The sequence below is a fragment of the Anabrus simplex genome, chromosome 2 (genome assembly GCF_040414725.1).
Source record: "Anabrus simplex isolate iqAnaSimp1 chromosome 2, ASM4041472v1, whole genome shotgun sequence".
Taxonomy (NCBI): domain Eukaryota; kingdom Metazoa; phylum Arthropoda; class Insecta; order Orthoptera; family Tettigoniidae; genus Anabrus; species Anabrus simplex.
In genome coordinates this window covers 1,002,461,514-1,002,487,981 of record NC_090266.1, presented here as the reverse complement: position 1 = coordinate 1,002,487,981, position 26,468 = coordinate 1,002,461,514, and the positions used below count along the sequence as shown (strand labels likewise).

Sequence of the window (26,468 nt, the reverse complement as noted above, 5' to 3'; positions counted from 1 at the left end):
AAAAAAAATCAGCAACAGATAATAGTGTGAAACAATATTGTAAGAAAATTATTTGAATACTCAACATTCAATGTTGAAAACAATATATAGAATGTAGTCCCAGTCTACAGCTTATTATTATAAACAGTACACAATTTCCATCAAGATTTTATTAGTTTATTGCTACTGACGAAGGCGTGTCTTAACAAAAGGCACAGTTATTCAAAATTCCATTGAAATTATTTACCAGTATTTATAAAATATCCAGCTGAAATAACAATAGGACAAAATATATATCCATACTACAGATGGCATGAAAAAATTTCTTGCAAATGTAATGAAAGGCTTGAACTTTATTAATGGACAAATTAACAACATTTTACAATAAAGTTCTACAAATGAGCAACCTACACAACATATTCAATCAGAAAGTAATATTTCATCATCAAACAAGATACAAGTTCATTATCATATTCACAATTCCTTGAAACATATTTGTCATACATTGACTGCATTATACCAGTGAAGTAGTTTACCAAAAAAGATACACTAACATGAAATTGACGTTTAGGGTTTAAATATTTCATTAAACAGTGTAAGTTCTGTACCATTTAGCTGCAAAATTTTAAAACAGACTGGAAATTATTTTGACTGTTTGTAATATCTGTAATGAGGGATATAAAGTTAAGTAGTATTTCAACAAATGTTCCTGTCAATTTCAGATAAATAACCAGCAATTTACAAACATCAGGTCATGCAGTCAGTTCTATTAAAATACTCTACCTCATCTAAATAATAATAATAATAATAATAATAATAATAATAGGAGGGGGTTGGGGGTGAAGAGAAGGTTTTTCTCTTAATCATCAAACGTAACAATACTTATTCCACTATATTATAGCCAACAGCAGATGTCAAAGCATAACTATGAATTGCAAGTAAGCATTCTTAGTTATTCTATCAAACTGTTTAAACAAAACAAAACATTTTACAACCTCTATACTTTGCATGAAAATAATGCCCATTTTCCTAAGTCACATCACCTGTGATACCTAAATTACTTTCTCCTCCAAATAATTCAAGGTTCCTCAAAATGTCACAATATCCCTACATAAATTTGTTAGTATTTTTGAGATGTGACCTGCTGATCAACCAGAATTAAATCCTCCATATATTCAAGTCAGCATACCTGCTTATGTGAACAAATCATTTCCAGCCGACTACACTTCAGTAGATCAATAGTGACATTGATTTGAAAGCAAACAATGCATCAATACTATACATGATAATATTAGGTCCTGTCGCCCCAATTTGAGAAACCCTAGGCCAATATAAATTTTATGGGCCATGCAATATGCACCGTCTCACCCCCTTTCTTGCATCAGCAATTAGCTTGAATACATATATTTCAACTACACTAAAAAGTAGATACATGTATGACTGAACTATCACATAAATACAACTGTTGTTCATTTTTTTGTGCATTTATTATTTTTTGGTAGGTGTAAGTTTAGTTCATTCCACATATATAAAAGGTACTTGGAAAATTCCACTAATTCTATGCAAAGTATAGCTTGTATACATACAGATACTCTTTAAGTCAATATAGTGCATCATCTCTTCCTGAGGGCCAATCTGTTCAGAAAACATATTCTCACCTATCTGTATTTATCAATCAATCAATCAATCAATCAATGCAATAATAACTTACAACTGAAGTGTTGGATGAAGCATAGAAATTAACAAAGTTAAAAAAAAAACTGTCCCAACATATGAAATCTCCAACCGGTATAGGCATATCTCCCAAATACATCCATTACACTGACACATAACGACAGTGCCACGTGATCAAATATCACTGCTGTAATAAATATAGAGCCAAAACTAAAGCAGCAGAAAACATCTTTCCCTCCATGTCACTAAATTTAAGAGTATCAGATGACAAGGTATCCTAAAAGTTTGAAGTGTTTTTGCATGTAGGAGTTAAATATTTGGATAATGAATACAAAACAAAAATAGAAAGGGAGAGAGAATTCTATACAATTGTTAAATTATTAAACAAAAAGTGGATTACAAAAGGAATAGCAAAATATTTTTGTATAAAAAAATTTGTGGCAAAAAGAAATGAAAAATAAAATAAGCATTCATAAAAGAATTAAGGGTAAGATACACTTTTCTCCTAGAATATGCAGCATTGTACTACGTCTAGGACAAAAAGAAAATTAAAAGGAAATAAATAAAGGGATGATGATTTGTGGAATGAATTTAAACATTATCAGATGTATAATATTAAATGCTGTAACAGTCAAATAATTGTAAGGATAATTTAATGCATGTGTTGAACAAATCAATTGCAATGAATTAATGCTCTCCCCACCAGTTTCAGGCAATCCACAAGTAGGGGACATTACACGATAATAATCTGCAGACATTTATCCCAGAATATATTATAAAAGAGGTATTTCAATGACTGGATAATTTTAACAGGCCTAGTCTCTTAGGATTGACTGGAGTTACGTTTTGATCCAAGTTCGGAAAATGATTTGAGATCAGACCAGTGTCGTGTTGTGTAACACTAATCTAGGATCAACGAATCAACTAACAGCTGAACATCGCTGGTTGCAGCGCGCAGGTTGAAACTTTTCCTTTGAATTCCCGTGTGGTGTGTGAAAGGAAGAAAACAATGACTGAAAGAAAGCAGAAAAAGGACCGTTCTGCTAATTTTTCCAAGGACAAGGATTTCCTAGTTGAAATAGTTTTAGGGAAATATAAACATATTAGAGAGTCAAAAGTGACGGATGTGATAACATTCGCGCAAAAGCAGACTGCGTGGATAAATGTTGGCTCCGATTTCAATTCTTGCAACATAAATCGGCCTAACTGGTCTTGGCAAACATTAAAGTTGTGTTATGAGAATATAAAAAAAAAAAAAAAAGAGAACAAAGAAAGCGTTTGCCCATGATAAAGTTATAAAATATATTATGGAAATACTACTTTGTTATCGAAACCAATGCAAATATTAACCTAATGAATTTTTTAAAGATTCAACTGAACAAGACAGGTGGTAATTTTAGTAAACCAATCGTGGATGAGACGGGACAGAAAACAATTGCCCTGCAGGCTCAATTCCCTAGCCAATCCATATGATGACGACACCAATTTTCATCCTGAGGTTATGTCAGGTGAACTGCATTTTCATATGCAAGAAGCTACCTTAGAGACCTAAATCATTTTGTTATCAGGTGCCTTTTAAACCAAAATAATTTTGCTGTTACACTTCAACGGAAGTTCCTATTGATGAGGTGTGTGTACAGTCCTTTGCAGCTTTGTTTCAGAGCTGCGTGGCAGCAATGACTCCGTCTCTACTTCTGATGAGTCGCATGGTATTGTAGTGCATGTGATATTGTTGGAAGAGATACCAGCCCACAATGAGGATGTAAAGAGCAAGTAAGTGAAGAAATCTTCAATTAGTCCTGTATTACATAAGTTAAATTTGTCAGCAAGCAATAGGCTTATACATCTTTATTTCTTCTATTTCATGTTTCTGCTTCCAAATCAATAGGCCTACCAGCTGATCTGCACAATGCTCTTGCTTCGACCTCGAAAACAGCTCATGAAGTCACAAAGTCGAGGTCCCTGAAGAGAGGGAAGACTGACAGCGTACTCGAAATAAGGAGATTGTTTTATAAAAGACAGAATGTTTAGAATGTGAGCATGAGACGAAAATGGAATGTTTACAGGCTGAACATTGGGTGAAAATGGAGACCTCAAATCTCGAAAAGTTACTAAATAGTTGGAAATTTTAGAGAAAAGACAAAAATTAGGCCTGGACAATAAGGAAGACTGAGTTTAACTGCATAGCACAGCGACATTAATAGGGGCACGTATTGTAAAATATATTATTCCAATATTATGTTAGAATATATTAGGTTACTTGAACAACTATATTCTGCAATTTACGCAATAGCCAACTGTATACTTTCGTAAATAGTATTACATCTATATATATAAAATAAGAGTTTTGTCTGTACATTGCTCAGAATTTGAAAAGAATGGTATTTCTGTATCGGTAATATCCACAGTAACAAGAAAATGCACTTTTTACTTTTCCGTAATTTCTGCCTGCCTGCCTGTCTGTATGTATGAATGTACACGCATCACTAGAAAACCGCTAAAGAGATTTTAATGAAAATCAGTATGCAAAGTCAGCGAATAAGTCGCTACCATCTAAGCCATAAATAATTTTATTCACGCTGATAGAAATGGTAGTTTAGGGGAAGGCCTAAAATTTAATTTTCAAATATTATATTATTGGTGGTCGTTTCGATCAATACTATATAACCAAAGTTATATAGAATTATGGATTTCCGACCATTTTTGTCTTATGCATTTATGAAGTACCGAATTCATGAATTGTATTTTTGTTGCTAACTCCATATCGACGCCGAGCCACAAGAAAATGGGTTAACAGAATGTAATGAAAATCGGTATATAGAGTCGGGGAATAAGAAACTACAGTCTAAGCTATAAATAATTTTATTCACCCTGGATGAAATTGTAGTTTACGGGAAGGCACCTAAAATATAATTTTTAAATACCTACGTTTTTGGACCTATCGAAAAGTACTACATAACAAAAGTTACAGAGAATACAATTTCCTATCATTTATGTTTTATTCAGTTTTACTGTACCAACTATGATGAGTGATATTTCAGAGTCAGAAGAAAAGTAAGTGTGAAGGCCAACAATATTGAAAGTGCTTAGCATTGATCAACAATAACATTATATTGACTATTGTTTGATGTTCTTTTTCTCATATGCTGCCTCTCAGCTCCGATAGATGGGATTACTGCTGCGTACCAAGTATAATAGCCTGACTGAATATTGGCGGGAAACAGCCGGGGAGTTAGAAAACTTTCTTCTTTAGCATGCAATTCCTCTGGTTCATACATTTTCTGATACAGTTGGTACGTAACACACTGGTTCTTCATAGTACTCCAGTTATTCGATCCCTACTCTGACGTGCTGTTTTGTTTGAGCAGTGTGCATACTTAAGGCAGAGGCTGACCTAGAAAAACAATTTAGGCCTAATTAAAATTATAGCGCAACAATTCACGAAATAACTAAAAATTCAACCCTGAAAAAAGCCGTTTCTTTTATTAAATTCTACATTCATTTTATTCCAAATTATCAGTGAAGAGGGGGTTTCTCCTCTGGCTTGGAGGAAAAATTTGTCTCCAAATCAAATAGATTTTTCCGCCGCCAGTGTAGTGAATTGATATTTTCCGACTCATCGGGTCCTCCTAGGAAACATTAGTAAAAAGGCATAGTTTTTGCCCTGGGAGTCTGCACTATTCGACCCTCTCCCTGCCGAAAAAAGACGAAGAGTGTTCACGAATCACGGCTGCCTGCGGCTTGGTCATTCCAGCCCTGGAACTTTGGACTGTTAGATCGGCAGTGTAGTCGTGTTGATTAAAAGTGAGAAAATGTGTGGTGTTTCATTTGATCGAGTATTGCTTTTAGTCGCGCCATTGCTACTGACGTCTCTGTAATGTATGTTCATTTCAGCTGGGAAAACCACTACGACAGGTGGAGAGTGTCTACCATTATAATGATCGTGACTGATGGTATGCAAGCGGGTCTACCATTACAGTGAAAATTCCCTAACTCAGTCTTCACATGAGAAAAGATGTTCGGTGACCTCCCCATCGCGTTCCTAGGGTAACGTTAAGAGCTATGCAATTTAACACAATCCTGCTCACAATGTGTACACTAGAATTCCATATACAATGTAGAATTCCGTAGCGAAGCACGGGTACATCAGCTAGTTATTAATAATTGCTATCCTCATGGCAGTGTTCTCTCTTTCATGAACGTAGTTTGCAGCATGTACTGGAATTTATTCATATGATTTTCTTGCAGCGAACACAGCTTAAGGAAAAACGGATATTCGACAGGTTTCCTTTCCTATCCAACTTCCCTCAGTCAACCCTTGTTCTTTTCTGATCCCGACTGTATTACGGTTGCGAAGCCTAGAGAGTCATTCATGTTCACGGACTTCGTGGCCATTATCTTTCTTTTATTCATTCTTCGAAGAATCAATTACTGTTAAGAAGGGGCGATCACCCAGTTGCACTAGCTCGTTCGGTCCTGTGTGGTTTAACATCACGTCGGGACAAAAATGTCGTCACATAGAGCACGTCGGAATTTCTGTTTTTCCTTTACCTGTTACCTACAGCGATATTACAGATGTTAAATCATACATTGATCATAGTGCATTTATGAGCACAGCACAGCGAATACGTAGCTGTCAGGAAAAAATAAAGCAACCCTGTATGTCAACAGGTAGCTAAAGTTTCATACATATTGTGAATCAAACAGGGCAGTCCCCAGCTGGTAAATTAAGCACATTTGATTACATGACATTTTCTCAAGAAGTACTTGGATTGATTTTTGGAATAATCACAGTGCTGAATTTAAATGTTCGTAGATTTAAGGCTAGGTCTAGGAAACAGCGTAGTTCAATTTTATGATCTAAGTTAATACAATTACCCCAGAGGATATTGATGCCATCATACTTTGAACGGTCCATCATAACAATGCAGGTAATATTATGTTCACAATCAGGTGTTCTTGTATCTCGAATAGAAAACAACTCCTTGAACTGAGATCACAGAGTATGATCGGAGAAATTTCACCAGTAAAAGTTAATTGTAGTTCAGTGGGAACTGACCTCAGATTAACGTTTCTACAACAAAAATTTCCAAGTTTAGCGTGAACTGAGATCAACTGAGTGTCTGAACTGTATATGCAACTGGCCCTTAAAGAAGCTAAATCAAAATTCCATACACCATCTACACCTGATGCTTCTATAATGACTGGGAACCCATATAAAACGTTAACAAATCACAGGTAAATTGCAATACTATAAGCCAGAAGAAAGAAATATGTTCAGGTGAGTATCACAAAGTTATAGGTATGAAGTTTTAAGTGTTAAGAAAGGTTTTAAACTTACAGAGTACAGATTAACTCTGCTACATTTTCCATCTTTCTGTACGTGTATTTCCATTTAAAAAAGTTTGTGAGCAAATTTGTACAAACAAACCAAGTAAAACTCTTCAGTATATCTCCAATTAAAGTATAGTATCATAACAGCTACTTGTTCAGATTATACCAATGAAATACTACTGTAGCCTTCATTAGGAATATTCCACCAGTGCATGCAGTAGTTTGATGAAATGTGAGAAGTCTACTTTAACTCCTTACAGATGGCATGAATGTCAGGTCAATGACGGAAAAAATGCACTGTAATTTTAATTTTTATAATAAACTCCTTAACAGTGAGGTATCATTGAAGTTTTCAAAGTAGGTAGTCCACTGTATTTTTAGTTAGTAAATTTGTACAGTAAATATACAGCTCCCCCTAAAAAATACACGCTGGTTAAAAACTAAAAGGCCAAATCACAAATCAATCTCAGACATTTATTTTGCCCATGCCTGTTTTCAGAAACGAATAAATGTTTCTAATGCATTAAAAAAGGTTTGAGAACGATCAGCTCTGCAATACAAAGATGTTTGCATTCAGATTCTAGCTTTAATCAACATCCTAACAACATGGTAAAATTATTACGAGCAATAAAGAGAAAAGGGAACATAATCAACCTCATCACAGGGAGCACATGTTTGCCGACCAGAAAGGCCCGAGGCTGTAATGGTCTTCTCTACCACATACCTTGCAATGACCATAAATATGACGTATCAATGGAACATGCAAGTGTAACATTAAATTTGCAGTAAATTAAAAAATCCCTTGTTTAATGGCTGCAACTGCATCAAGAATTTTGTCAGAGTGCATGACAAAAGAAGAAATATTAATGTATTCACCAAACCCATTCCTGGAAAAAACTTAGTTTCATTTAGTATCAAAACATCAGTCTGAAGAAACTAAAATAACAAGCATGATGGTCTGAGTGCATCAATCAATTTTATAGCAAAATTTCTTTCTACAATAAATTGTTATTGGAGAATAAAATCCATACATCTGTTCAGAAGTATTGGTCAACATTAAATCAATACTGAAACAATTTAGAGTGCCACTATGAATAGCAGAATATTCTCATTCATCTACTGAGCCATAGGACATAATGACATTTCCTACTATAAAAAGACTAGTCCACAATTTAAAAAACATAAGTTAATGAGTTGGCAAAAGACATGAAGTACAAGATAATTATGTTCCAGTTCTTCAAGTATGCATTCTCTGTTACTTGACAATGCTGCAACCATCTATTCAAGTGATACAACTTCACTTCTTTGTCATGATTTTTAAATACTCAAGGGCATGCTGAGCAGCACATGATTGAGCTTCCTTAGAATTATTGCCATTTCCATAGCACACAGCAACAGGAAGGGTTGACAGCTGCACCAAACACTGTGTTTTGCCTAGAAATAAAAGGAAGAGGATAATTTGAAGTTCTTTACAAAAGTTTAAGTATTTTAAAAACTCACAAATTAATAAATCTTTCATAACAAATGCACAAATCTGCAGGCATACAAGGTATGTATGTGTCAGTCTGTGTGTCAAGTCTTCAGGCCACAGGCTGGTAGGGATATGTGTATACCAACCAACCCTACAAGCAACAAATTCACATCTTTCACTACAGGAACTGACAGCACAAGAAACTGCATTAACAGCATGCCTCATACTTCACTTTTATATCAAACACCTAAAAATATCACGTCTAGGCAGAGATCAAACCCACCAACCTGGACTCAGAAGGCCAATGCTTCTAAAGTGTGAGTCAAACTGCCCGGCAAAGGAAATAAAGGCAGGTGAATTTCAATTTCATCCCATGTTCCCAAATTTATGGAAATAATACCAGAAAGAAAATTTCTTATTGCCTTGAAGAGCGGTCCTTCAGTGTGCCAGTAAATCTACTAATATAGGTATGTCACATTTAAGCACTCTTAAAAGCCAACCAGTAAGGTAGGGATACAATCCTGAAACTTTGTGCATAAAAGGAAAAAGTCTTGTGGAAAACCAATGGAAACAAGAGATTAATATCTTTAATGATCTTATAATAGAACATCTAGTACATAAGGTTATTGGAAAACATTCTGAATAATAATAATAATAATAATAATAATAATAATAATAATAATAATAATAATAATAATAATAATAATAATAATAAAAAGCAATGTACTGTAAATGTTTGTGTTGTGACAAGACACCAATATGAAAACAGAATGGTTTCTTTTCTTGCATTTTTTTGATTCAGTGTACTATCTTCTGCTTTCTTTAGTCTGTTGTTTTCTGTTAACTGCAGATTCTCTTTTCTTCATTTGTTTCTTCCACTCTCTTATTGAATCCTTCCTGCCTTAGCATTCCCAATGATCTACCCATACTCATACACTGCCAACAAACCTACTGTTATAATTTGTCCATTTGTATTCAAGATTTTGGACAACCGTCCCTGGTACAAACTGTCTTAGTTCCTTCTCTTTTCTTAGCTTTCAGCTTCAGACTCTCATTCCGTCCTCTTCTTTCCTGCAATTCTGTGATCTGACCTCATCTTAAGTGTGCTTTCGCTGCTCTAAGCACCACCAAAAACTTCTACAAGCATGAGTGTTCTTTAAAATTTGTTTTTAAACCCCCCCCCCCCCAATAGCACTATAGCTCTGATGGGCAGTGAACTGAAAAGTGCCACCGCTCAGCCCAAAGGTCTGCGGATTAAGAGGTGATGTTTGGTCAGCATGATGATTCCTCTTGGCCATTATTCTTGGCTTCCTAGACAGAGGGCCTCTATTTCTTCATCAGATAGTTTCTCAGTTGTTTTCACATGGGCTGAGTGGGCATTGAAACAGCCCTCAGATCCAGGTAAAAACCTCTCTCTGACCTGGCCAGGAATCAAACCCAGGGCCAAATGTCAATATAAAACCAATCAAGGTTTTAGTTCTCTTATCACCCCATTCACACCTGCTAATCTTTTGATAGTCGGCTCTCTGCAGTCACTGAAGTGCGGCCAGTGTCCAGTACTCGAGAGATAGTGGAATCGAACCCCAATGGCGGCAGCCCTGCAGATGGTTTTCTATGGTTTCCCATTTTCACACCAGGCAAATACTGGGGCTGTATCTTAATTAAGGCCACGACTGCTTCCTTCCCACCTCTAGCCCTTTTCTGTCCCATCGTTGCCATAAGACCTATCTGTGTCGGTTTGATATAAAGCAAGTTGTAAAGAAAAGTTCTTCTTTCTGAACTGCGAGTTCCCTAAAATAGCCTGTTTCCTCACACAGAAATTAGTCAATATTACTCTTAATTCATACTGCCATATTATTATTTATTGTATTCAGTCTCCATGGCTCAATGACTGCACGCCGGCCTCACGCCGCTGCATTCCATGGTTCAAATCCTGGTCAAACTATGCGAGATTTGTTCTGGACAAAGCAGAGGTGGGACAGGTTTTCCTCTGGGTACTCTGATTTTTTCTGTCTTTCATTCTAGCAACACACTCCAGTATCATTTCATTTGTCAGTCAATTTGCCCCCACATTATATATAACCATTAGCCCACGCGACTCATTTCATGTGACGTTTACGCGAGCACCGTCCAGGCCTTAAACTCAAACAATGAAACATTCACCTGTAATCATAAGTTATAGCCTAAATTTCATGTTTGACCTGTACTGAATTGTGATCACAATAGTAGCAATTATATCTTAACAGTCCTTTTAAATAACGGTAACTTAACTAGGTAATGATTATATTACATCTGTTGTAATAGTGGAACTAGTTTTGGCCTTGGCTGGCCATTATCAGCTATAAGACAAATTCACAAATGACATTAAAAGGCATCCACAGATTGACAGAAATGGACATAATACAAACACTTAAAATTATACAACAAAATTAAAATAGGAATTCTTTTCTCTACAAGATCAGAAAGTCCTTGGATGACTATGTTGTGCACCGTTTAAAAAAACATGTTTCAAAGTGCTTAAGGTTAAAAATCATTGCAAATTGGGTGATCGTAAGTCTCAAATGTGTTAACCAGTTCTTTTTGAAGGTCGTCAGAAGGACACAAGAACGTTTCTTAATGACTGGAACACAAGTTTCATGTTTTTAGGGTTATGAACGGGCCATGCTTACAGATGGTAGAGAAAAGCAACTTTCATAGTTCTAACATGGATTGGGTTCATGAAGTGAACCCAAAGAAATAATAGCCAAATTTTCGTGATCCAGGAGAGAAAGGACTCAGAAAAGAAACATATGTAATACGAGACTCACCTTCAGTTGCAGTGTATGGTGCATGGCCAACTGTGCCGCTGTGTGCCTCACAAGAACAGAATGGAGGTAAAGCTGGATCGTGAAAGGCTGGAAGGGGAACGCGGAGAAAAAGCGAGGGAAAGGAGAGGAAAGAGGAAGGGAACTAAGGTGGGGTTGAAGGGTGGGGGAAGGCAGGCAGCTGCGGAGAAGGGATACTGAAAATGTTGAGAAAGAGTGACTTTCGATTTTTTTACTTATTTCTGACAATAGGAATTAGGTCAAATAAAATATTTGAAATGTAATGAAGATTATAGTTCAGAATGAAATACTGATCTAACTGTATACAACAGCTTTCCATGATGTTAAGCAAGGGTACTTTGCTAATGATTTTAATAATTTTCATGTTCAGTCCCACAGCCAAAAACCTGTTATATTTCAGGGCATTGACATGTTCCAAGTATCTAATATTAAAAATCCTTCCAGTCTGACCAACACGATGAGCTGCAACTATTGCAATTAAGTTTGTACATGCCTGATTTTGAAAAACTGTTGAAGTTGTTTATGCATTTGACATTGTGTAAGAAATCAGCATTCCTGTTATTGGTTACTGTTGTACCCATTGGATTTGGCAACACTACAAATAGTGTTCAACTAGTTTTTAAGGTCTCGTTTTGACACCAGGGTGCTGAAGGCTTAGTAAACCATACTACTGTAAGCCACTCGTTTGTGAATTTGAGGATGTGAAGAATCCTGACGAATTGTGGTAATAGTTCGGGTGAGTTTGCTGAAAATCTGATCTCAAGGAGCCTGTGTGTATGATAAATGTTATGTCTAAAATGTTCATTTTTTGCCTGATTTCGGATTCCAGTGTGAACTTTATATGTGGGTCAATATTTAGGTTGAGGAGGGTGGTAGCAGCATCCGTTATGCTCTCATTCATGATTAATATGGTGTCATCTACGTAACATGCCCCGAAAAGAATCTCGTCAAAATTATTATCATAAATTTTGGTATGTTCCAAAAAATCCACGTAAATTTTGGCCAAGATACCTGAGGCTGGCAACCCATAGCCAACCTGTCCTGCTGATATATAATGTTGCCAAAATTAAAAGAATTGTTATTTAAAATCAACTTAAGAATAGACATGAAATCCTTTATTTCTAACTTACTCAAGCTGCTGTGTTTGTGTAAATTCTTCTGAATGAGGGGATATAATTTGGAAATTTAGATATTAGGATACATGTTCATAATGTCAAACGAATTAAGAGTATGATTGGGTTGAATGTCTAAATTTTTAGCTTATTGATTCATTCTTTAGTTGCATGTGATAAATTTCATATTTGAGCCCGTATTGTCAAAAAGTATTAACTTGTGAAAATCTTAAATCTTAACAACAAATGTTCCTCCTTTACAATACCGTAATCATCTGGAAACGAATGCACTCTCGCAGTTGAGAATATATATATATTGAAAGTTTAAACACTGATACGAAACACATGGCACTTTGATGTTCTTGGATATGAGTAAAAATGTTGTCATATGTTTGCACAACTCAGCATAGACTTGTCGAGCGGTCCTTTTACAATCAACCGGAATATGTGAACCTCCTTAAAAAAAAAAAACACCCTTGTCGATTACAACCACAAATCACATGAAATGTTTGGTAGTCAGCTGAAATTATACACTGGACTGAGATGCTTAGTATTTAAGAAAGATCTTGGGCCTAAATTAGAATTATTATTGTGTGTTAGTAGAACATTGAACTTTATTGTCGGCCCTGATTCAAACACCTTGATATATGACATAGTTGATATGAAATTATGTTTGACAATGAAAATATTTATAACTTGGCTGGTTTTAGTTTACTGATCTTGCAGTGTTTTAGGATAGATGGAATAAACTTATGAGTAGATTTAAGTTGGTTTGTTGAAGAGCTGGGAGAACATCTTTCATTATGATGACTCCAAGGGAGTCAAAACCGGTTTTCTTATAATTTAATATATTTTTACAATGGGTTGAATAGTGGAACATCCCTCAATCTCGATCATAATAGTTAAATGTCAACACGGAAATGAAGATCATAACCTACGATAGTACGGCCAACCAGGCACACAAATACGCTTACAAATATTTAAATCTGAGGAAAAAGATAACGATCATTAACAAAGATATCACCTTTTTGAAAAAATGCCTTCTTAATAATCTAACTCCTAGATTTTTAAAAGCCTACAACCCAAAACATAGGTCAACATTCCATACAAGAAACACCCAAAATAAAACCAACAAAATTTGGCTAAAAGAAGAAATTAAGTTCCCTTACAGGAAAAAGATATTTTTGAACACTCAACTCTACGAGGCTCACTTAGACGCAGCTCGCAAACTTCCCCCAACTTATTGGGACAATTTTCTAAGACACTCACTTTACGTAACGGAAAACATTGCCGCTAGGAAACCAGACAATCTTAACAAGAAAATAGATAACCTCAAAAAAGCAAACGTCAATATCAATCACTCCACATCACCCAAATTGAACAAAAGAGATACCACACCAGACTCAGACACTGGCAACGAGATATCCAAGGAACATAATTTCTATAATATCTATAAAACAACCTTTAATGAAACTGAAATTGAAATTTTAAGCTGAGGACCAAAATTCAATTGATGAATTAACCCTGGAATGGTATGATGCTTAAAACTTACATCATTGGTATGATGTCGTATTTTTTACGATCTTGAGAAAAAACACTTATTTTGGTAAAATGGAAATGAAAAATCAAAACTTATATAACATATTTTAATTTTACACACTTTTAAAAGATGAAAATACATTGAATATAAAAGAAAATTTTATTGAGGAACAATGTCAAGCATTGTCTAGTCGTCGACGTCACCTAGCAGTTAAGTCCGTCTGAAAAGTTAAAAAAAAATTGAAATTAGTATATTTAATTTTAAAAAATAAATTGTATGTTTAAACAGAGGGCTAAATGATCAAAAAGTTTTGGTAATAGCTCAAAATAAATCTTACTTGCAATGATATGATGTCTTGATGATGCTGCAGTTGATTCAGGCGCTGCAGATTTTGCAGATATCACCGCGGTGCTCCGCGCAGAACGCAGTGTCGCACTTGCTGCAGTAGTTGGCTGTCATTCTTCGCTTTTCAGCTGGGCACAGTTTACAAGTTGTTCTCTTCTTATCCATCCTAGGAAGAGCTGGATCTGCTGCTTCTTTTCGGCCAAGAACACTGAAGACCATACTTCTTAGCTCCCTCGGAAGATTTCTGATAGTCAAGCGCTGTTCTAGCCATGGAAAAACCAACTGTTGATACAACTGATTCAAATAAGCTGATCTTGTCATGGTTTGTTCTTTTCTAGAACTCAAGACCCTGTTCAAAATAATAAGTGAGTTAACTCCTCCGATGTCGATCAAGTCATAAAAAATTCAGAGTGGCCATCTTTTTGTTTTCCTTGCACTAGATCTGACTGAAACCATTTGGTCAAGAGTATCTACTCCTCCTTTGGTCTGGTTGTAATGGTCAATCATAACTGCTTTGCCATCTTGATTCACTCCCTTGTCTTGGTGCATTGTGGAAATAAGGCAGACTACCTTGTTCTTCTTAGCCTTGTGCGATAGAAGTGTTGTCGTGTTGCTGAACAGGTATTTTGCATCACCAATGTCCCTGTTCTTCGTTGATCTCACACTCAAAGGTATTTCTGGTTTGTTTAGGCGGATCGTTCGTAAAAGTGTCAGCTTGTAAGGAGCCTTGAGCAATTCATCAGCCAACGGAACGGTTGTGAACCAGTTATCCATTGTTATGTTGCGGTTCGATCCATGAAATGGAGCCGTTAACTTTTTCACATAGTAGTGGGAAAGAGGGCCTTCGACAGTTGTGTTTTGTTTCCCTAAGTATGGCTCAGCAACTAACATATACTTAGAACCAGCATCACAAACCATAACAATTTTTAGCCCATATTTAGCTGGCTTTTTAGGCATATACATTTTGAATGGACATTTGCCTCTAAATGCAAGCAGCTGTTCATCAATGGTGAGATACGGGCCAGCCTCGTAGTTGTCTATGCATGATTTCATGAAAGCTTCCCAAAGGTCCCTTATAGGTGCGAAGCGATCCGTCGCTACTCTCTCAGCTCGGGTAGTTTTGTCATCGAATCTGAGACAATCTAATAAAAACTGGAATCGCTTTTCACTAAAGCAAACTCTGTAAACATTACCACTTACAGAAGGATCAAACATTATTGCTGTATTTAGGCTATTGTCCTTGTGGAGAGCAGAGAATATTAGAATTCCCAAGAGTGCCTTTATCTCTGTGGGAGAGGTTTGACTGTTTGAAAACTGGATTGTCTTGTAGTTGGCTTGCTTTCTCACTATTTCTTCATTTGTATGAGTAACGATTGAGTTCACCATAGTGTCAGTAAAGAACAACTGAAACGCATCTAAAGGGGTTAGAACATCCTTACCGCTGCCTTTAGGCCGTTGTCGGATATTCACAATATTTCTAGGGGTATTTCTTGTACTTACGGTTGGAGGATTTTCAGTCCAGGAATAACCGTTTTTTTCCTTTGATTACTTTTGTCGTTCGTTGTGGAGTCGAGCTTGCAGATCCTGAAGAACCAATAATAGTAGTAGTAGCAGCAGCAGTAGTATTACTACTATCAGGTCTTGATTCATCAGATAGAGTTGTAACCGATTTTGTCCCACAGCTACCAGAGGGACGAGGGGTGTCAGGAACTTGTGTAGTAGTGCTGTGTGGGCCAACCACTCCTGATGTGTACATTGAATTCTTTTCATTTGATGAATGACCACGACGTTTTCTCTTCAATTGTTCACGAAATTCATCACCTGAGGATTCATCTGAGGTTGAAGGTATATAGTCGTCACTCCCAGAGTATGCTAAAATGTTATTTTCTGACTCACTTCCGCTATCTCCTTCATCTTCATCGGTATCAAAACTATCATCATTTAAAAGTTTGTCAATCTCCGATGGTGACAAAGCCATTTATAAAAAAACTAGTAGTCTAAAAACAGCGTAAAACTCGACAAAAACAAATAAAAAGATATACTTAATATAGCCTATGGTACTAATTTTCAACACACTAAGTCAACAACAACGACGAATATTTGATCTAACAATTAAACTTAAATTGAAACACAACACTATGCAAAATAGTTACACCATCGGTATGATATCGTAACATTCACGAACTGACGCCAAAAGCTCTAAAACAAGAGCTTCCAGCACGACGGTTGCACGTGCACTGACCTTGTGAGTTAAGTGGGGAAAGACATTGGGAGGGCCGGAAAAGTCCGCGCAGAAACCTGTTCTATGCAATCAAATTTGTGTTACGTTTCGTAAAAATTACGACATCATACCATTCCAGGGTTAAACACCCTAGTTACAGAAACTGAACACACAATCAGTAAAATCCCCACACAACATGAAGAAGAAATTAGATATGAGGCCAGAAAAAGATTAACAAAAATGATTAACAACCAAAAACAACAAACCTAACAATAGCACCAACCATCAATCTCATAGTTACACAAGCGGACAAAGGAAATACCACCATCATACTAGACAAAGAAGACTACATCCAAAAAAACCACCAACTTTTTTCAAGAAGGAAATTACAAAACAATCAAAAAAGACCCCATCCAAAGAATTCAGAAAAATCTGAAACTCTTACTTAAGAACACTTCATTTATCCTCAGTGAACAAGATGCCAGTAAATGAATTAACATGAACCCCAAACTTCCAACAGCAAGAACACTCCCCAAAATCCATAATAAAAACAACCCAAAAAGACCAATAATCAATTTCAGACCCAGTCCTACCTACAAACTAGCCCATTTCATCCAAAAATTCCTTAAAAAACAGTATGTCCTTCAACCAAAACCTTCTGTTAAAAACACAATAGAATTTTGCAACACCAAAAACCTCAAAATTCAGTCTTACCATTCACTAGCATCTTTCGACATAAAGAATATGTACCCGAGCATTCCATTAGAAGAGACCATTTCTATCATACAACGTAACTTGCACTAACATAGTAAACTGAGTAAACTTGAAATAGAAGAATTCATCAGTCTGGTTAAGTTTACTTTTAACAATAATTATTTTGTTTTTAATGGAATAATATGTCAGCAAAACGTCCTTCCAATGGGATCCCCCGCATCGGGCATCATGGCTGACATTTACCTAGACCATCTGGAACATACACACATCAGCAAAATAAAACAAATTTTTTCCTGGACCAGGTTTGTCGATGACACCTTCACAATTTTAGATGGTAGACACTCCAACAGCCTAACCGTTCTTGTCACACTGGAATCAGAGTCCAACCGTTCTCTAAATTTTCTAGACTTAACAGTCACAAGAGATCAACACACTCTTACTTACGACATTTACGGGAAACCTACACAAACTATCAACACTATAAAACAACACTCAATCCACCCTATCTCTCACAAAAAAGCAGCCTACTATAGCTTAGTCCACAGGTCTTTTAATATTCCATTATCTCGCACCAACCTGAAAAAAAAGAACTAGACACCATCAGGAAAATTGCTCTTTCTAGAGAGTACAACAAAAGGTTCGACAAAATGATATCTAAAATCCAAAATAAACATATATCTACTCTTATTAAAGAAAAGAAATAAAAGGACAGTTTTCAGTTTTTACCTTCAACAATTCAGTTTACCAAATAACAAACCTGTTTAAAAAACACGGGGTAAAAATAGCATTCAAAACAATCAATCGTTCTCATTTCTACAATCCAGGGACCGTGAATAAATCGGACAAATTTGGCATATCAGGCATCTACAGATTACAGTGCCAAACTTTTACAGCAAGCTACATCGGACAGACAGGACGGAGCTTTAACAACAGGTACACTGAACACATTAATGCAGTTAAACATAACAGACATTCAGCCATGGGTCTACACATGCACGAATCCAATCATAAAGTCTCCGACATAAAGACCTGCAAATTATTGAAACCATGGAAAAGGGACCCCTACTCAATATCAAAGAAATGTTTTACATATCGTTAGACCAACAAGTTAATTTTAATCATAATCTGAACGAGTCCACCGAAAAAAACAAACATTCTTTACGAGGTCATTCATCCCCTCATCACAAGACACGTCTAGACAGAACGGCTCGACAACAAAGCACTTCCCCCCCTCTCTCTCACGCCCCCTCCACACCTCAACCAACCCAAAGCAAGCCCCACCCCCTCTCCAGCCAACAATAGCACCAAATGCTTTTTTTTCTTTTTTTTTTTTAGTTGCCTTACGTTGGACCGACACAGATAGGTCTTATGGCGACGATGGGACAGGGAAGGGCTGGGAGTGGGAAGGAAGCAGCCGTGGCCTTAATTAAGGTACAGCCCCAGCATTTGTCTGGTGTGAGAATGGGAAACCACAGAAAACCATCTTCAGGGCTGCCGACAGTGGGGTTCGAACCTAGTATCTCCCAAATAAGCACCAAATGCACACACACACAAGCACAGTTGAACAGATCGCAACCCACACTTTTAACAGCTGGTCAGCGCGAGCGGGTACAGAGTGAGTAAGTAATACAAATATCATTTCAATTTAACTCGAAACACACACACACACACACACACACACACACACACACACACACACACACACACACACACACACACACACACACACACACACACACACACACACACACACACACACACACACACACACACACACACACACACACACACACACACACACACACACACACACACACACACACACACACAAAAAAAATAGTTTCTCATTCTTTCTTACTCTTTTTTTTCCCCCTCAGACACCTTCAATGCACGTTTCCATAAGCCAAGGCCATACCATCACCATTCTACATCAACAGTAGTCGACAACAGTTACAACTGCATTAGCAAGTGTTCCATAATGAAAGATGTTCCCCCAGCTATTCAACCAACTTAAATCTAATAATAAGTTTATTCCATATATCGTAAAACACTGCAAGATCAGTAAACTAACACCAGCAAGTTCTAAATGTTTTTACTGTCAAACATACTTTTGTTTCAACTACCAGTATGTCATATCAAGGTGTTTGAATCAGGGCCGACAATCAAGTTTAATGTTCTACTAACACACGATAATAAATCTAATTTAGGCCCAAGATCTTTCTTAAATACTAATCATCTCAGTCCAGTGTATAATTTCAGCTGACTACCAAATGTTTCATGTGATGTGTGGTTGTAATAGACAACAAGTTTTGGTTTTTTAGAAAAAGGTTCACATATTCCGGTTGATTGTGACAGGACCGCTTGACAAGTCTATGCCGAGTTGTGCAAACATACGACATTTTCACTCATATCCAAGAACATTGAAGTGCTATGTGTTTCGTATCAGTATTTACACTTTCAATCAATATATTCTCAAGTGCGATAGTGCATTAGTTTCCAGTAGTTTGAAGCAGGACCAGCAGTACTATTCTATGTTCCACAAACACATGACAATTCTTGAAACGAAATCCAGAACTTTTAAATACCAAGTGGTTTGTCTTTGTACATTCAATGTATATATGTTTCACCTAGTTTAGTCAGATCGAGGCTAATAGTTTCCCTTCGTTTCGGGATAATCAGTATCATATGTACTTCTTAAAATCACCCAAGTATGGTTAAATTCTCTGTCTTAGTGGTCTTTTACTGGGAGTACCAAATGTCTTTCCTTCCTGGAAATACCTCTGCCTTTTCTTTAAAATTACCTGAATACTACTTACTGAAATACTCGCAACTTTGGACTTTCGCTGTTTAATTACATACAAAGGTTCTTTACCGCATTTATATTTCAAATATTGTACACGTTACACATTATTTCCCTACTTCAGCTATGAAGAATTTTCATATCACCCAACTTTCTAACGTGACAGTTACAGTCAGCTTCCAACACTATTGCACATCCTGTGCATGGTTTTCACACTGGAGGTGCATCAACACTCCACTCCTCTTTCCCCTCCCTCCTCTTCTCCAACCTACCCAGTGTGGCCTGAAGTTACTGCACATCATGTTTGGGTCCTACTACATCTTCTGACCAGTTGATAAATTAAGATAAGTGAAGTGTGTGATTTTGAGAGTATTTAACATTAATAAGATAGTTTGAGGGATGTTCCACCATTCAACACATTGTAAAAATATATTATATTATAAGAAAACTGGTTTCGACTCCCTCAGAGTCATCATCAGTTCTTGGTGAAAATCAAAACAAGGAGAATCTGATAACGATCATCATAACGAAAAACCATGTACCTATAGGTGATTGCATAAACACGACACGGATACTTATGATGTGAAACCTTGGCTCTCTAAGAGCGTTCTTGGACTTGACAGTCCTGTTTCTACCTGGAAGAGAAAAAAAAAAGTGTAATGTATTGTCTCTGTATAAAGGTGTAATTTCTGTTTGTCTCATCGCATATTCCTTTCAGTTGTCTACCACACCATACTGTAGCAGTTCTTCTTATGTATGTTTCAAGTTTCATCGATGTATCTTACTTGGCTGTGACAACTTGCAAAAGTTACTTTCGTTCTTAAGTTTTGCACAGCAGAGTAAATATTAACCTGGCTAAGGTAAATAATGTCCTCAAGTGACACCAATTTCAAGTCTTAAGTAGTTAGTCCAAAATAAATAAATCAAGTTCTTTGATACAATTACAATATCCAAAGTCTACTGTACTTTTCAAATTCCACCCTAGAAATTCCCAACCTTTTACTATCATTACAGAGACATGAAGTCAGAATTGAAGTTTATACGCTTCCTGAACTATATTCAGTAAAGAACACCACCAACTGTATCACACTCCAGAAACCCACACCTTTTACACAAAGACCAAATACGATAGTTATATATTAACTGTGACAAAACTGAAGAGAAATGACTTCCACTATACGTGCTGTAGGTGAAAAATATACATTTTTCAATTTAAGCACCATCTGTTAGCTTGACCCTTAAACTACATGACAGTAGCATCAACAGCTCTGTCAGAATATGTCTGAAAATCCCTTTGATGCAACGTAAAGCAAATAGCAAATAAAGGTACTAAGAAGCAATTTTCAACCCAATTTCCTTGATTTTCAGTATCATTATTATTATTATTATTATTATTACTACTACTATTATTCGGATTTTCTTAATACACTAAAAAAAAAATATTGTTTACATTTTGTAAGCACTGAAACGATTAAGATTTTTACAGTTTATGTAACAATTCTGACCCTTTTTTAAAAATTTTTATATCTCATATTGCTATTCCTCCATCCAATGAAACAGTCAAATTAAACTGCCTTAAATATAAGCTAGGGTACGCTGTTGGATCATAACACAAAATTTTAAAATTTATCCCAAATTCGGTAAATTCTAACATCAAGCTTATAGGAAATGCTCAATTTTCAAGCTAGAGACTACTACTTATCAGGAATAGCACTGCTGTAAGTATTTATTCTCCTTGTATGCCTGAACTAGACACAAAAGAATGATGCTAGCCTTGTTTGTTTCCACTATGGCTTCATCATTGCATGGTATTCCCTGCTCCTTGCAAAATTACGTTACTGAAAGAGAACTGTATTGTGGTAATAATTTATTTAGTGGAAGTGAGAGTTCAAAAGAACCTAGGGATCATGAAAATATCAATCATGATGAAGACAATAGCATACCTGCCAACTTTACAAAACCAAAATTCAGGAGATTTTGATATAAAAATCAGGAGATACGAGGCTACAGCCACAAGGCTATAAATTACAAATCTCCATTCCCTCATACCTCTCTAAAGAACCAGAGAAACAAGGAAATGCAATTTGGTCCTCCCGGCGGTAGAGAGGGGGCAATGACTGTATATAAAAATAATATTTTATATGCAGGCGGCTAACGAATGAAGGGACGGATTATCTCCCGGTGTAAGGAGATCCCCTATACCAAGTGCCAACAGTCTCTGAGAGTGGATGAGCAGGTATGGGTAAGGGCACTCTATTGTCCTGGGGACAAGAAATTGTTCCCAAAGGGAGAGGAACCAGTTTGGTCAAAGGCATTAGGATGCAGAAGGCAACGGGAAACCACTGCATTAAAGATCCTTAAGAGATATTCCAATAAATTCACATGGCACCGGGCGAGTTGGCCGTGCGCGTAGAGGCGCGCGGCTGTGAGCTTGCATCCGGGAGATAGTAGGTTCGAATCCCACTATCGGCAGCCCTGAAAATGGTTTTCCATGGTTTCCCATTTTCACACCAGGCAAATGCTGGGGCTGTACCTTAATTAAGGCCACGGCCGCTTCCTTCCAACTCCTAGGCCTTTCCCATCCCATCGTCGCCATAAGACCTATCTGTGTCGGTGCGACGTAAAGCCCATAGAAAAGAAAAAAAAAATAAAAATCACATGGCACGACTGCAACGTCAAGATCAGAGCTGGCCATGTGGACCGTCAACCTCCGTTCGGAGATGATGTCTTAAGAAGAAGATTCCCTTATAGGAAGTATGTGAGTGAGATGATTGGTCTCTGATAAGCCTACCGAAAATAGTATGAACTCATGCTCACATGTGTGAATCAGTCATGCACTTAAGATGCCATTACTTAGCAAATGCATAGATTAATATATTGCGTCAAGCGCCCGCGCGATTATGCTATTTGTATCAAATAACTAGCGGATGTACCCGTGCTTCGCTACGGAATTCTCAGGAAGACAGCTTTTCCAACTTAAGTCAACATAAGTCATTACAATGACGTCAGTGTGAATGTCGCGATTAAAAACAATGCTGTCACATGAAATATTCGATAAAATGAAAGAGCACATTTTCTCACTTTTAATGAAAAGTCCCAGAGCTAGAATGACCAGGTCGCAGACAGCTGCAAACCCTCCTGTGTAATTATTCAGTTTAAGTGTGCACACTGCTTATTCCAATCACTGCCTCAGACTAGGGATCGAATAGCTGGAATACTATGATGATCTAGTATGTTACGTACCAGTAGTATCAGAAAATTTATGAACCAGAGGAATGGCATGCTAAAGAAGAGAGAGATCTAACTCCCCCGCTACTTCCCGACAATATTCAGGCAGGCTGTTATACTCGATACGCAGCAGTAATCCCATGTATCGGAGGTAAATGGCAGCAGAATACAAAAGGCACATCACAAAACACAATGGTCAATGTAATGTTATTGTTGATCAATTTTATGAGCTTTCTATATTGCAGGCCTTCACATTTAGTTTTCTTCCGACCCTGTGCTATTAGAGCATCTAATGTAAAGTGAGTCGTCCTTTCTTTCATGACTCCCTCTTGTGTTATTCAAGCGATCATTCCTTCATGACCTGTTTCTCATTCTTATAATCATCTTCACAATTTAACCGCCATCACCACCAATACTATTATAGCTGGTACGGTAAAACTGAATAAGACATAAATAATCGGAAATTGTATTCTCCATAACTTTTGTTATGTAGTACTTTTCGATATGACCAGTAAGATAGGTAATCAAAAATTAAATTTTAGGCACCTTCCCCAAAACACCATTTCGAACAGGGTGAATACAATTATTTATAGCGTAGTCCGTATTTCCTTATTCCCCGACTTTACATAAAATTCTGCTCACTCATTTTCTCGTACCTCGATGCAGAATGGACCTAGCAACAAAAATCCAAATTCATGAATATCTCTGTTTCATAGCCGGTACAGTAAAAATGTATAAGACATCAATGATTGGAAGTTTTATAACATATAACTTTAGTTATGTAGTATTTATCAATAGGGCCAATAATAACAAATATCTGAGAAATAAATTTCAGGCTTTCCCCTAAACTACCATTTCACTCAGTGCGAATACAAATTATTTATGGCCTAGATTGTAGCGACTTTTCCCCCAACGTTATATACCAATTTTCATTAAATTCTCTTCATCCCTTTTCTCATGATGAGCGTACATACATGTAGATAGACAGAAATGACAGAAAATTAAAACTTGCATTTCCCCTTGTTACTGTGGTCATGACTGGTATGGAAATGTTCTTTTTAAATTCTGAGCAATGTACAAACTTTTATTTATAGTGAGATAAATTAAAATTAGTCAGAAATGTCTATAAATGGCTCCTGAAATCTCTAGAAAAGTCACTAGTCGTTATCATTAAAATTCTGTCACTAAATTACTAAGAAAGACTCCATATCTAGCGACTAGTCTGATGTGAACGAACACGAACATAGCATGCGAGAACGAGACACTGACAATCGTTATACGAGTCGCGATTTCAATAAACATCGCACATTCCTCGCATTAATAAACGTCGATATTTCGTTTGAAAGCGGCCAATGAGCAAAGGACTTCCGGCCGCTGGCGTAAAAAAAGGTGAAATGGCGGGTTTTGAAAACAAAAGTTTGATGTTCACCTAAAAATAAGCTGAAATCGGGAGAAATAATACAGTAACCGGGAAGCGGGAAAAACTGTCGAAAATCGGGAGTCTACCGCCTAAATCGGGAAAGTTGGCAGGTATGCAATAGTGGTATTCCCAATATAGTTTTACTGGCAACAGATGGTGGTGACGGGACTACACACCACTGCAAATTCCTCTAAATTTGTGGATTGTGTTTCTATCCCCAATAAGCTACAATTTACTGGGCAAGGAGGTTTGAAAGTAGATATTCCTGACAATTTTACGGAACTGAACTTCCCTGAATTCATTTTTTAGAATTACTTTTATAATGTTTAAGAAAGTTAATTTTCTATCTATGTCTGTATTTTTGGTTTATGTGCATATTTTAAAACACTGCGGAGAAAGAAAGGCAGTCTAAGATAGTGAATGAGTTAATTGAGCAGAGCAGCTGGGCGTGTTAACGCGCTACAGCTATGGCGCCAAGCTCTGCATTCGGGAGGAGAGCGGGTTTGAGCCCCTCGATCGGCTGTCCAGAGAATGGATTTCTGTAGTTTCCCATTTTCACTTCCAGGAAAATGCTGGGACATTTCCTATTCACAGCCCACAGCCGATTCCTTCCATATCCCTACCTAATTTCATTCTCAATTTATTTTGTCTTCATTAATTCAACTCAGGTTGGCATCAGAAAGGGCATCCAGTCGTAAAAACATGCCAAAAAATATCATTTCACCCCATCCCCGATACCGTAGCACAAAATGGTACTAAGATGTACCCACACGCACTCTGCCCTGTCACTTAACACCAGCTAAGAACACCTTACCACCTCCAATCTCTTCTTCATTATTTCTCCTTACCCAAACATCATTTACTTCAAACACATTCAAGACGCAACCTCTTTGCTGAATGAGCCAGGTCTACTTTTTTCTTCCATAAGCCCTTTAATATTGATGGCACCCCACTGAATTCCACTATATTCACTCTTGCTTACAGAGAGCCCATGGCGCATCAAATGGAAGTCTGATTCTGTTATACACATATATCTCAGACTTTCACAAATCATTCTAAGCATGTTCAGTAGATTTCCTTGAGATAGGGAGCAAGCCTTAATTAAGGTGCAATTCCACTGCATGCAGCAAAGGGAAATGTATAGTATGTGGCTTGTTATCAGTGGGTCAGAAACAATGTGTTATGCTGTGTGTGTTTCTGGGTGTCATGTATTACTTGTGAAGACGTGTTGCTAAACACAAACGTTATTCCCGTCCAACTTTGACTGAGGAGGATGCTTTTGCAGACTATTGCGGCAGCAGTGTACAATGTTATTCAGCATGGTCATAGGAGAAAACGACCCAGGTGGTGGAGTTGAGAATTACTTATTCAATCAAATCAAGGACAGCATGAAATGTCTGGAAGTTGTCGGGTGATGACAAAGCAGATTTCAAAAATTTTACACAGATGGTCCAGGAAGATTTTGAATTTTTGTTAGAGAAGTTTAGAGCGATGGCTGAACAGCACGCAGCCTGATATCAGTTTTTGTGAGGCAGTATCACCAATAGTTACACTGTTTCCTTACCCTGAATACTTGTGATAGCTATATCTCTCCATGATGTACTTGTTTTGTGTTTCTGAAAACGAGTGAGGATATAGGTATTTACTATCCAAGATTTACGGAGCAAGTTGGCCGTATGGATAGGGGCGCATAGCTGTGAGCTTGCATTCAGGAGATAATGGGTTCGAACCCCACTGTCGGCAGCCCTGAAGATGGCTTCCATGATTTCCCATTTTCACACCAGGCAAAGCCTGGGGCTGTGCCT

At 37.0% G+C, this 26,468-nt stretch overlaps 1 protein-coding gene across 6 annotated transcripts in view; it reads right to left on the bottom strand.

The window, feature by feature from the left end:
- Positions 1-2,476: 2,476 nt before the first annotated feature.
- Positions 2,477-26,468, bottom strand: part of loqs (loquacious) — a 380,306-nt gene continuing 356,314 nt past the window's right edge. For all 6 annotated transcript variants that reach the window (XM_067141876.2, XM_067141881.2, XM_067141877.2 and 3 more), the window contains one exon: positions 2,477-8,421. In XM_067141876.2, the coding sequence (XP_066997977.1) occupies positions 8,285-8,421 (137 nt within the window). In that variant the 3' untranslated portion in view covers positions 2,477-8,284. The remainder of the gene's footprint in view (positions 8,422-26,468) is intronic.